The 13,990-nt window shown below is 36.9% G+C and overlaps 1 protein-coding gene across 1 annotated transcript; it reads right to left on the minus strand.

Annotated features, from left to right (window-relative positions):
- Positions 1–600: 600 nt before the first annotated feature.
- On the minus strand, positions 601–10,744 carry LOC107826806 (uncharacterized). Its single transcript, XM_075218953.1, has 10 exons — positions 10,431–10,744; positions 8,867–8,993; positions 8,049–8,135; positions 6,249–6,334; positions 5,907–6,119; positions 4,843–5,009; positions 2,473–2,631; positions 2,301–2,381; positions 2,148–2,202; positions 601–1,026 (listed from the first exon to the last, which is right to left on the minus strand). The coding sequence occupies exons 1-10, from the start codon at positions 10,539–10,541 to the stop codon at positions 847–849; spliced, it is 1,266 nt and encodes a 421-aa protein (XP_075075054.1). The 5' UTR covers positions 10,542–10,744; the 3' UTR covers positions 601–846.
- Between the last annotated feature and the right edge of the window lie 3,246 nt (positions 10,745–13,990).

Below are 13,990 nucleotides of genomic sequence, written 5' to 3' on the forward strand. Positions count from 1 at the left end.
TGAAAATACAAAATTTGTGTATTATAATTGAGTTTGTTGAGTTATATTAGGAGTCTATATGTTAATTGATTCACTTTCCGTTTTAAAAACAGTGTAATCCTCTATTTCACGTCGTGAATACATTAATCTATCCAGCTATAATCTCATATTTCACTCCATAAATACAGTTGAATACACTCGAATACAACAACTGATTAGCTGGACTTCCCTAATTCACACCTATTTTTGCTACTGTATTCACGAATACAATAGCCTAAATACATCAAATACATCTTATAACCACATAAAAGGTATCTATAATCCGTAATGTAGCAAATGGTATCTATATATGGCTAATTACTACTAAAAGATAGTGCTTTATGAAAATTTCCCGTAAGTTATCCCTTCTCCTGCATTTAGCAGATAAATAATAATCTTATTCACAAACTAAGAATTATAGTTACAAAAGGTATTCTATCTCCCTTTTTTGTCTCTTGCCCGGTTCACCTATGTGATAAAATTGAAACTTTATATTACCAACAAATTCCTAAATTTGCAACCCTTCTGAAAAAAGTTCTGGTTGGATTTTTGGTCCCCAGAGCCCAGTATACCAGGAAATAATTTAGTGAATTCTAGTTAAAATATGCATAATTGAATTTTCTGGATTCCAGTACAAGATCTCATTGAAATTTGGCTCTAAACCAGAACCATTGCAATAAATTTGCCTTGTGCAAGCTCAAAAATAACCAAAAATTGGCATCATATTAAGGAGCACCAAAAGAGACCAGAGTTGGTAACAAGATGGTGGAATAACAAAACAAAACCCCTATTATACACATCATGTAGGCAAGATTCGTCTTGCTACTACTAAGATGCTTTTCTGCTCCGGCTACCTGAACCAGAGACGCTTTTCATACTTAACTCGGTTGGACTATACAAGTCTCTTTGACCCAATGAAGTACTAGCTCTACGAGGAGAGCTTGTGATTGGTTCCCCTTTTGTGATTTCCTTCTCCAAAACCTTGGCTTCTTCACTTAGCATCTTTAGCTGTGTTAGCAAAATATTTTAGCCACCAGTATAAACGATGCACAATGCATGTCAAATCAGCAATGTGTGAAACCAAGCCAAAGATGCAGTGAATAATAATGGGAAGTACAGCAGGAACAGCCTTTAGTACAGAATTTAAAAGCAATCTTTCCCTTTTCAAAAGACTTCCCATGAATAGCAAGTCTAAAAACTTCTTCTTTTGAGGATTACTCCGCCAAATGTCTACTTGATAATACCTTTGTGTAATTTTAGACTTCCTTAACAAGCATTGTTCAGTTCAAGAGCTTTCTCAATTTTCTATCTATTGGATAAATAATGAAAAAGTCGCTACCTGGTTGAGATACACTGAAGTTTTATGGTAAGTTCCCGGATGACTAAGCCAAAACTTATTGAATTTCCATTTATTCACATTAACTGAGTACATGCACACAATACGCATGAGTACATGCACACAATACACATGAGTACTCGCAAGCTAGATTCCTCTGTCACAAAATAATTAAATTTGTCCTCTAGCACATACTTAGGGAACTTTCTGTTTATTCACATAAACTGAATACACGGATACAATAGACATAATAACTCACAATCTGAAATTTTCTAAACCGAAAGTAGTTAATGATAATCCCACTTTCTTTGTCATCCTCTAGCATCTTACCATCTTCTCAAAATCAAACACACAGGAGACTACTCACTATTCAGGATGGTAAATCTTCCACTACAACAGATCTCTCTCCTCTCTTAACCAGCACAGGCAAACAAATTTTCACGTTTTTTTTTGGATGAGTATAAGTACTCGCTCAAAACCAACAGATACCAACCAAAACAATGGATCACAGAGTTGGTGATTCCTTAGAAAGGAAATATTTTTCATATCTTTATATAGGGGGCTAGGGGCGACAGTAAGGGTGGTTGAGAAGTTCTGACGGAATAGAAAGATAGTCCATAACACTATTTCATAAAACAAAAGATGGACAAAAGAAGTGGAAACTTCTCAGGAAATCAAAAACATTTGTACATGACAAGCAGAATCTAAATATCAACTTCAAAGTCTCTTGATTCAGTATTAGGTAAAACTGAAGAAAGAAGCATAATGGATGACAATATATAAGTATTCATACCCGAATTTCATTCTCTCTCAAGTGGTCCTGAAGGGCACTGATGGCAGGACTTAAGCTGCGATACAGAACAAAAGCAGTGACCAACAATAACACCTCCACAAAGAGGGACGGAACTGAGTTCTAAAACGGAAGTCAAAGAGTGAGTTCATTTACCAATACTCCATTAATTTGCACATAGAAGCCTGATATGTGGATGTATGATGAATGAAAGTGAGTGGATGCGCTTTTCCTTCCCTGCAGAAGACATCCCAAATAATTGCAACAGTTGAAGAGCAATAACTTCAGTTACGCAAAGCAGTCAATTGGGAAGTGTTAAGTTACCCACCTCATATTTGTTACAACAGCCTGATTATATGCAGTTCTTTCTTCTTCAAATAATACGCGTTGCAGATCTGTGAATGAGTTCAAAGGTGCATCAAGATTGAGAAGAGATGAGGATGGCAGAACCAGAAGAGGGATTTCCTTTCTGACATATTCTGCACCACTGTCACCAACCAAAAACATTTTGACATTAAGCCAAGCATTTATCACAGTTCAGAAGGATGAGTCAATAATTTGATTAGCAAGGAAAGAGCAAAATATAGAAATTCTTTGAACCAAAAGGAGATGTGAACTAAACAGCATGCCTCTTCAACTAGTCGTTATACAAGCTCTATTGTAGCATATCAGACATACAATATCTTCTCGACAAGGGAGACTTGTAAACAACAATTTTTTTCTTTTTTCTTTTTTTCTTTTTAGATTTTGGGATAAAACGACTTCAGTGAACAAGCAACTACTGCTCTTCGGCCTTATCTTCAAATGTGCTTTAACTATGGACATTATTAGATACAATAAAACATGCCAAATTTATTATGCAACTTCTTCAAATAAATTCTACAAGGCCAATAAGGTCAAAATGTGAAGCTTAGTACCCAAGGACCTCATCAGCATATACTATTGTAAATTTCCTGTGTAAACCCTCGAAGTAAGTGCCTGAACAGAAAACCTATAAGATCAGTTGTCCTCCAAATTTCTGACTTATTGAATTCCAGATTATGACATTACAATGGAATGTATCATGATTCAGAAAAGCATAATTCAAATAAGCAATAAACGCAATTGTCATGTCATGTATCAGAAATCACTTGATTAACTAAGCCTGACAATTTTTGCCAAACATGTCAAATAGAGATTTTTTACAGTATGTTGGGAGTTATTCTTGCTACAGTCAAGAATTGCTACAGTATGTTGATAAAGCAGTCAGGACAATGGGATACTTCTTGGCCATGGAGGATGATATGGAAGACAAAAGCTCCTGTGAAAGTAGCATGTTTTGGATGGGTCGCCACTGGGAGTCATGCTTAACTCAAATAACTTGCAGAAGAGAGGCTTTTCCCTATGTAACAGATGCTACCTGTGTCAAGAGGATCAAGAAACAGTTGAACATTTGTTCCTCCATAGCAGATTTTCTAGAGAATGCTGGGAGTAATTCTTAAATATTTGTGCTATTGCATGGGTGATGCCTCAGAATGTGAAGGGGTTGATGGCAGGTTGGCAGCATCAGGTGATATGGAGATAAAGCAACTATGGAGAACTATCCCATTGTGCATCTTATGGACAATATGGCTCGAAGGGAACAAGGCTTGCTTTGAAGGACAGAGAACTCAAATTGTTAGAATTAGGAGTATTTGTTTACAAATTTTGTATTTTCGGTGCAAATCAAGCCCACTAGTTAGTTCAGATCAGTACATGGATTTCTTGGAGTTGTTTGGAAGACGATTGTAGTAGGCTTGTTTTTGTTTCCTAGTTATCTTCTGTACCATCTTGGTACATTTCAATAAAATCTTTCATCTTATCAACAATTTTTTTTTTTACTTTTTTACATCAATATTTAAGTAGTTGCCCATTTGGGCACCATTTCTTCTTCTGCAAGCTTAAGCTAATTTTCCACTTGACACTCTTCCAGCGACGTAACATATAATGTATTAAAAAGGAACACATAAGATACTTAAAGGTTCTAGTTGTTAAAGACCCACAGTGGTTGAGGTTATAGGATGTAGTTTCTTTATATGGTCTTGAACAGTTCCCACCCCATGAGCAAGCTTTTGAGTGAGTCAAACTCAATGTCTATGTCACTAATGTTGGGTTGCCAGTGTTATCCAGAGTCTAGATGTCCAGCTCTAGGTGTGTACAAGCTGTAATGCTCACCACTTGGGCTAGCTTTAGGATTGATAACAGTAACTTAACACCAGTCAACGATGCAAACAACTAACGAAGAGCTGGTAAAAAGTTCAAAGAATTTACAATGTACTTCTTTTTGAGGGTTTTGATACTCATGTAGTTACATCACAATCTTCTTGATAAGTAAACAATTTATTGCTGTAAACTGCACTAAGAAGGCGCCAATATGCACAATCAAAAACTCAGTCCTATTATAAGTGCAGACTGTTAAGACAATCCACCCACCTGTTGTAAGTGCAGACTGTTGAGGCAGTCCTATCAGTCATATTATAATCTAGTTTTTTACACCAAAAAGCTATACAAAAAAAGGAGTATTTGCATTTGATCTTGTACGTTGGTTCTGTCTTTGCTGCAAAACACCTCAAATTCCTATCCTTCCAAATAACACAAAGGCATAGTGGAGCCACATACTTCTGACTTCTTTGTATAGATTCAAATCATATTAAGTAATCAAGTACGTACTCAAATGTACCTCATCTCCAAATTTGATCGATGCATTGCTTCTTGCATACTTTCTGACATGTCCATTGGATCTACATCAAGGATTGCATTACTAAGACTGTTGGCTTGAAGGTTTTCTCCAACTCTGTTATCAACATTAGCAAAGAAATTGCCCAAGTCCGTAGATCTTGCCCCACCCTAACCAATCAGTTAAAATTAGCATGCACTACCGAAGCAGTCCAAGGCTAAAAATAGAGATGGGTGAAAATATTTCTGATCATCAATCATAACTTCTGAAAAACAGTTAGCATGATATTTTTCTCCAAGTCTACTGCCAATATTAGCAAATATATCCACCACGTACATAGATTTTCCCCCATCCTAACCAATCACCAATAATTAGCAGTTGAGCACACACTAAAGAAGCACTCAGATAAAGAAAACATTCAAAGACCAAAAAGAGGTACGAGTGAAAGAAGTTCTAATCCTCAATCATACAAAAATCAACAACCAAAAAGGAGCATTCTTTTTTCCTAATACTTCAATGGCGAAAGTAACAGGGTACAAACAAAAAGATCCATAAATGGATTTGTTGAAGCGATTAGGATCTAGTATAGGGTTAAAGATCTTGAGATCAGACAACCCATCAACCACATTTAAATATAAAAACATATACTGCATCTAACCTCACACCTTGCGCCCAAAAACTTTAAAAGAAAAAGAACAGAAAACAAGCAGAAGAGAAAGAAAGTATAGGCATAAAGCCCAAATTTTGCCCTTCAGACTAGTTTTTTCTAGGGACACAGGTATGTTCATTGCAGATCTACAGATAGCTTGGCACCCAAATATAGGCAACTTCAACAAATTCGATATACTCACTACAGAACCGTGAACTTGAAGAATTACCAGCTCAGGCCATGCATAATTCTATGACAGCTGGAAATGAAGGGTGGTAATCCATAAAAGAAAATCATTGTATATTTGTATATCTTTTAAGCCTTGTACAATGTACACCACAATGCAGCAGCCTCTCAAGGTCCAGAAAATTGCAACTACTAACATGCTTTGTTTAAATTATGAAATGACTAAACGTACCTTAGAAGCCAAAGCAGCAGCTCTTGAATCACCAGTGTCTTGTTCAAGACTCTCGATTTTTGAACCAGCTCTAGATGTGTCTGCGGAACTTAATGATGATTCAAGGTCTATAACAGAACTTTTATGTACAGGGGAAAGAGAAATAGGCCTCAACATGTGACTCTGCTGCTTTCCATCCAGGGACTGAAATGCAATAACTTGAATTCTTCCGACCTGAAACATAAGCAAATAGTTTGTAGACATGCACTGGCCAAGACATTACAATGGTACTGATCTACACTTGCAGTGGCCAAGACATTATACTGGCTGCTGATCTACTGATACCAAACAATCTTACCCTACCTTCTGTGCATCTTCACTAAAACATGAAAATATCAACCCAATAAAGCCAGCATCCAGAAGTTGATACATGGCTTGTGTGCGGACATCTGCATGGTTTTACATAAGCATGTTATGATTTTCATGGACTGAGAGAAAGAAAACTAGCTTTTGACAACACAAGCATCAAGCTGAGAAGAGAATAACCTATGACCGGACTTAACCACAAATAACCTCCAGATAATATTTAGCTCGTCTCTACAAATTGCTGGAGTCCGAACCATCCAAGGAACAACAGAACTACAAACAGATCAAACATAGGAGAATGCAAAAGGATTAAGAACGGACAGGCCAGTCCTATCCTGCATTTTCGTTTTATATATAACTGCCAATTCTCAGGAAAACTAATCTTTTCTGCCCCCTTTTTTAATAAGATAAAGTTAATTTTTCTTTGTCTAATATAGGTCTTAGTCAATGTTTTGTCAAAATTTAGGCCTTATTCAATGTCCAAAACTTAGAGAAGAACGCTGAAAACGACTTTTCCCAAAGCCGTCAATTGCCCAATTCCCTTCTTTAGAAACGAACTACAAGACACTATATTAAAAAGCATCGCCCATAACAGTCTATCAGCCAGACACATTTGAGAAGCCAAAAAGATAAACCAAAATAAATCAACCACCAAATGAGTTGCTTTGTGTATTTGAACTACATCTACTTAGTTAGCACGTGGATTTTGAATGGTAAATTTTTTTAATCTAAACCTTCCACTTGACTATTAAATATAACCTAATTAAACAGATGGAGACAGCAACATAAAAGAAGAAGATTCTTTAAGGGAGGGGGGCGGATAGAAAAACTGTCATACAAGCATAAGACTCTAGTTATAGCAGAAAGTAATGGTGGACAATAGGTTAAAATATATGTTGGTCTTGCAAATACTAAAATGAAACATCCCCAGAGAAAGAAAGAAAAGAAAAGAAAAGCTTAAAATAGAAAAAAACTGATGGAATCAGTGGATATATCAGGGATTTCATTTGGTATCACTTAAAAAATGCACAAATCTTATTATGTATCACATCCGACAGCTCAGTCAACCTTTGAGCTGTGACCTGTGGCTAACTCATGTTTCTAGTCTATTTTACTTCATATTCTTCATTGATTTAGCTTTGTAAGTGCTAATCTAGCTTTATTTATGTTGTGTTTGCCTCCACCGAGGTTATTCTTACTATGTTGTATTCAAACCAAAGATCTTGTTTTATTCTTGAGATGTTCTTAGTCCTAACAGGAACCAACAATTGAGTTTCTGGAGATTTTGGAATCAAGTTTAGGATGCAATAGATATTGGAATCTGAGCACATATCTTACTACAAAAAATAGAGCAATCCATTTTTGGAAACTACTTCTAAGGACATCTAGGGATGGTGAAGCGATTCATCTTTTGACTTTTTTGGCCAAATGGAAAATGCAGTGGATAACAAGCATAGATAAGAAGGAATTATGTGCTATCCAAGCCTTATCAGAAACTATACACAAATTCATAAAACTACAGATGCTGGACTACAGCCAACACAACAGCAGCAGCACAAGAACAAAGGTCAAGAGAGTAGAGATAAATTTTCAATATTACAAAGAGCACCGCTTAAAGACCAACAAAGGATTATACTGGAGCATGTTTGAGAAACACAACCTTCCGTTGAACAATCACCAAAATAAAGATGATCGCAAATTTTGATTAATGTTTGGATATCGAGGACCACTTGATTTTGACACCATCATACTCGGGTGGTATCAACTTGAATGTGCTTAGAGGCACTAAATACCTACCTACATGGGAAGGAAGCACTGTAATGTGGGGATGTGAATGGTACCAGCCAATCACTCTTGTTGTTCTTCCTGTTGCCAAGGTCATTCTGTGCTAAGAAAGTTAAAGTAACAAATCCAGAATATAATTTTTCGGATGAAACTGCATAATCACAACCACAACCCAATCATATACATTTGATATATCAAGAAACAAACTCAACCAACAAACTTAAGATGTATGAGACCATCGATCAAACGAGAGCAAAGATCTTTTTTAAGCCAACTGTTATCCAGGCCCACAAAGCCGATGCATGTCATAAGGGAATATGGTTACGAAGTCAAGCTCTACATATACTAGAAACATGGCATGCACTCTGCATCAAGAAAAAAATTTGCGCAGATAATCCTAAGAAGACATGATGACAGATTATTATTTGACATGTTCCCAGTTCATTACAAGGAAAACAAAAATCATGATTTACTAATAGATTAGGCATGTTAATAAAGAACACATTTGCAAAACCAATGGAACAGCCCATTGCATGAGATATCATTCAAATTGTTTTATGTTGTGAAGAAAATAAATCTATGTTTATGAACGTTCGAATTGTTTCTTATTTGGCAGCAAATTTACCAAAAGCGATCTTTCAAGTAATTACAAGAAAAGCTATACAAAGAAATTATTCTACCACAGTCACTAAATGACATTGATCTTCGTTACTGTACTACAACTTCTAGAAGCGCAAGGAAAATGAAAAATATTCATTTTTTCTAGTACAAAAAATTAAATGAAACACATTGAAAAACATTCATTAACTGTGCACGGAGCAGGAAGGATATCTCAGCCTTGGCTGATGCCGCAGTCAGCTGCTCAGGATTGGTCTCAACACGGTCCTTCCGCCTATCGCAACGTGGCTGCGGCAGCGCCGCCCATATAAGTGCAGTAACACTACCATTTTTTGAGTGCTGAAAATTGCAACAGAACAAATATTACTTTTGCACGTGGAGAATATTGTTTAGCAGGAAAGTCATAATCAATAGCATGTAAATCAAGGAATGAAATCATAAGAAAACTGCATACTGAACGATTAGCGAGCAAATGTCTAAACTACAACATGACAAATCAAAATCAGAGTCTATTAGCTATTGGGAAAGATCATGAACGATGAGGTTAAATATGGACCATCGAAGATACACCAGCTATCTACCAACACAGCTATTAAGTTTAAATATGACTTTGACTTACTAAGATTTATATCTTTCCTGATTAGTAAGCAAAACCAATATACATACTGAATGTTTGGCAAGTAAATGTCTAAACTTTAACATGACAAAAAACATTCAGAGTCTAAACACTACTGGATAAGGTTGCAGAAAGACACAGTTGCTACCTTTATGCAACAATATAAATTTCTCCAGGAGAAGGATAGGGTTTTCTCAAAAACTCTTTTACCATTTGCAAACACTGCATCCAATATTTCAAGAATTCCAAAAAACTTACCCAAAAAATAAATAAATACAAACCTATTAGCAAATGTCAATAGTAGTTGGAAATTAATGAACTATATATCCAACAATGGCATAAAGTTACTGCCTTTAAGCAATAATATCAATTTCTCTGCGGAAAAAAATAGCTTTTAAGGTAATCTTTTACCAATTGCAAACACAGCATCCACTAATTCAAGAATTTCAGAAAAGTTCAACAGAACATACAAAATCCATTTAGCAAACGCCACTAATTGCTAAAAATTTAAAAAATTTAAATCCAAGGATGACGTAAAAGTTACTGCCTTCAAGCAATAACATCAATTTTGCCGGGGAAAGACAGTATTTAAGAAACTTTTTCGCCATTTGCAAACATGGCATCCACTATTTCACGAATTTTTGAAGAAAATAAAATCAACAAAAATACAAAACCAATTTAGCAGCACCAAAAAAAAAGAAGAAGAAATTAACGAAATATCAATCCAACATTCACTAAAGTTACTAGCTTTATGCAATAACATTCATTTCTCAGGGAGAAATAGATGTTTTTGACCAACATTTGCAAAAACTAATCCAATATTAACAAACTTTAATATCCAATATTGACAGAAAGTTACTGACTTTATCCAATAACATTAATTTCTCAGGGAGAAACAGAGGTGTTTGACCACCATTTGCAAAAACTGCATCCAATTATTCAAAAAATCGATAATTTTCGGCAATAATAAACACAAAATGATACCAACAAAAATTGGAATAACAAACTTTAATATCCAATATTTGACATAAAGTTACTGACTTTATGCAACGATAGTAGTTTCTATGGAAGAACAATGGGGTTTTGACAATCCAAAACCCTAAAAAAACAATTTTCCTTCAAATAGATCAATCAAAATTTAAAAAAATAAAAATAAAAACCTGAGTGTCACCGAGGAGAAGGCCCATAATTTCTTCAGTTTCAGTAGACAATGCATGACTAAGGCATGTTAACCACACTTCCTCTGTCATCTTCACACTCGTTAGCGACATTATTCTTCTTTTCTCTCTCTTTCTAAATCTGTATCAGTGTATATATATATATATATATATATATATATATATATGCAGATGAATTGTCACGTTTTGAACTTTTTTGTATTTTTCCTTTTTGTTTTGGACAAAGAGGGGAGTGGCTTCCAAGTCTGCTACGTGTGTGTGTGTGTGTGATGAGAACTGAACATCGGAAGAAATGAAAGTACAGATCGGAGTGTCGCACTGTGTGGAGAGTAAATTGTGCTTTTCGTCCTTAAGAGTTTTGTTTATGTTCAGGTTTGTCCCTGTTGTTTTTATGTGTTTTAGAACGGTCCTCGATCTTTTAAAGTTGTTCATATATCCATCCGTATGTTTAGGTTAAGTTTTCTTTTTTTCGTTTTTGGTCAATGTTTTCTCCATTTCCATTCATGGCTTTAATGTGATTAAAGTATTTACATGTGGTTTATTTTTATTTCATGTGAAGTTAAAGCAATTAATTACTAGCTATTGAGTAGTTATTTTAATTGTATTTCAAATAATTGATGACCGGACATTCAGAATAACGATAAAAGGAAGTTACTGGGTAGACTATAAGCCTTGAAGGCTCTTCCGCTCTTGTATGGATCTTGACAAGCATGCTAATAGATATTGTTATGAATCACAATCCGTAACCAAATATTTATAATATTTGAAAGTTAAAATTACGAAAATATAAATAAATAAATTTAAAAAGAGAAACTTGCACTTTTAAAAATGTAGTACGTATAAAAAATAATTTCTCTTGCTATTATTTGGTTTGCTCTAATTCTACCTTTACCATTTAATATAAGCATAATGGATAAGATGATGTTTAAAGATGAATATGAAGATTTTACAATAAATTCAATTGTTTTATTTATGTTTCAAGACAAATAAGATTTTTTGTGTGATCAATAAAAATAATTGATAAATTACTCCACAACGAGTAATCTGCATGAAGTCGACAATAAAATTAGTTTGTCAATACAGGAGAACTGATTTGACGACTTTTCAGTAGCTTTTATTTCTTAAAATCTTCCATGTGTAATCCGCGATAATAATTGTTTACCCTCGAGAACGGATAACAATTAAATTTGTAAGTGATTTTAAGGATACGCGAATTAATTCGATACAAAACGATAAATTGCATTAGATTAAACATATAAAGGATGTAGTAAATTATCAAACCACTTGAGGATGGTGATTTCGGACTTAACAACAGCTTTAATGAGATATCCGCCCTCGATCCTGGACTCACAATGACCAAACACCGACGAACAAGAATAAGAACTTTGAATAACGGAGAAAATAATAGTATATTGTTTTGATATGTGTGTTGCAGTAAGTCTGATGAATAATAAGACCCCCCCCCCCCTTTATATAGTAGGGGAGTCCTGCTCTAAGTAAAATTCCATAAAAAGTAAAAATCTTCCGTTTAACTAATCATCGGATTTTCGCCGGTACGTGCCGAGATCCACATCATGATATCCGGTTGGTCACGGATATCACGGTCTTTTGTTAGTCGTGTCCGGCTGCCCGGTAACGCTCTCTGAAGTCTTTTGGAATTTGACCCGGTCTCAGGGTCATGGCCCCGATATTCTCGAGGGCGGGCATCGTGCTCCCAGACCCAGGCTCGAGGGGCTTTTTATCTCAGTCCCGATTCTTTGTCGTCACGTCTCTTACTCCATTTACTTCATCGGCAACCGAGGCGTCTCAAGGGTTCGGTTTACCTGTATACGGGTAGTCCCCTCGTTTCTCAGAGAGTTCGCGACGAGAAACGGCATGAGCACTTCGATCCCTTCTTCAACATGCCATAGTAGAAATGACAAAAAATCTGAAACGTCCCATTAGCCGCGTCATAATGACTTCCAACGCGTGTGAGCAATCGGCAAGCCATCCCTGGACACAAAACGGTGCGGAACACCTATAAATACTCCCTTCCTTCATTCATTTTTTACTTTGGACCAAGCTTCTACCTTCGAACTTTTAAGATACTTATTGTTTTTCTTCATACCCCATTATTTTTATCTTCATTCTTCAAGACTTCTCAACAAACTACGAGTCTTTATTTATCTTCCACCCAAACCAGCATGCTTAATTTCCTCAGCAAACTTTTCCCTTCTTTTTTCAACCTTCTTTCAAACTTTTCCAAGCCCTTTCAAGATAAAAGTGGCAAAAACTTCTAAGACTGTTCCTCAAAAGGTCACTTCTTTTTCTTCGCAGTCGTCTACCGAGATCGAGGAGATCGCCCCTGATGTGTTTGTCCTCGAGAGGTCCGCTCCGGACGCGGCCGCCGATGAACCGACAGTTGAGCCCCTTGAAAATGTTTATCCCTAGAGCGTGTTCGATCACGGACGACTTTAAAGTTGAAAAGCCCCCGTCGGTGCAAGGCCGATGTGAGGCGGTGTCCAGGTGCATTTGGTCTATCACCGAGGCCGTCCTTCCCGTGGTTCGAAAAGACTATGGCTAGGTGGATAAGGACACAGTAGTCCCCAGATCTTATGATGACATTACTACCCATGTGGAGGGGTATTTAAGTGTCTACACTTATTCTTTCATGCTGGCCCCGATGGACCTAGTTATCCTCGACTTCTGCAAGAGGTATGACGTATGTTTCGGTCAGATTCACCCATCGTTGTGGAGGACCGTAATCCTCCTTTGATACTTTGTGAACAAGGTCGACTCATGCTTGTTCACCATAGACCATTTACTCCGCTTGTACAGTCCCTGAATCTTCTTGGGGAATGATAAAGCTCGTGCGCCAGACTAGCAAAGTCCCGTTTTCAAGTATCGACGAGGATCGGGATCGGGGTTGGCAGAGACACTTTATCTGGGTGAGGACCGCCGACCTGATACTTGCTTAATTTAGGCCATTCCCCGAGAAGTGGAATGTATTACGTAAGTATACTTTTTAGATGTTGATTTCACATTTTATCTCCCTTTTCTCATCGAGTATTTCTTGTAGTGCAGCCCTCGCTCGAATCCCAAATGCCATTCCTCGGCTCAAGGAGTGGATCAAGGGCATTTGTTCACAGATTCCTTATGCCGAGCGCTCGTGGCGCGAGCTCTCGAAGGACCTCGGTAAGATTTCTTTTCCTGAATAAATAGCACTAGGCTCCCACAGTAAGATTTCTTTTCCTGAATAAGTAGCACTATGCTCCCTTTTTCAGCACTATGTTCTCATTCCTTCTCTTCTCTTTTTGCGGGGTTGCCTAAGACCATTGAGCTTAGGCCTTTAGTAGGGGGCGAAGACCTGCCCGTTGATCCTTCTGCTTCGGGGAAGCCTGGGGCCGCAGTAGGAGATAAGAAAAGAAAAAGGGCTCCGAGTTCACCGAGCTCGGAGAAAAAGAAGCCAAAGAGAAGGTTGGCCCGTAAGCCAAAGGAAAGCTCAAGCTTCCGAGTGCCTGGCTCGGACTTGCTTTATCGGATCAGGGACGAGCCAGAGAAGG

This window comes from Nicotiana tabacum, chromosome 8, assembly GCF_000715075.1.
Source record: "Nicotiana tabacum cultivar K326 chromosome 8, ASM71507v2, whole genome shotgun sequence".
NCBI classification, from domain to species: domain Eukaryota; kingdom Viridiplantae; phylum Streptophyta; class Magnoliopsida; order Solanales; family Solanaceae; genus Nicotiana; species Nicotiana tabacum.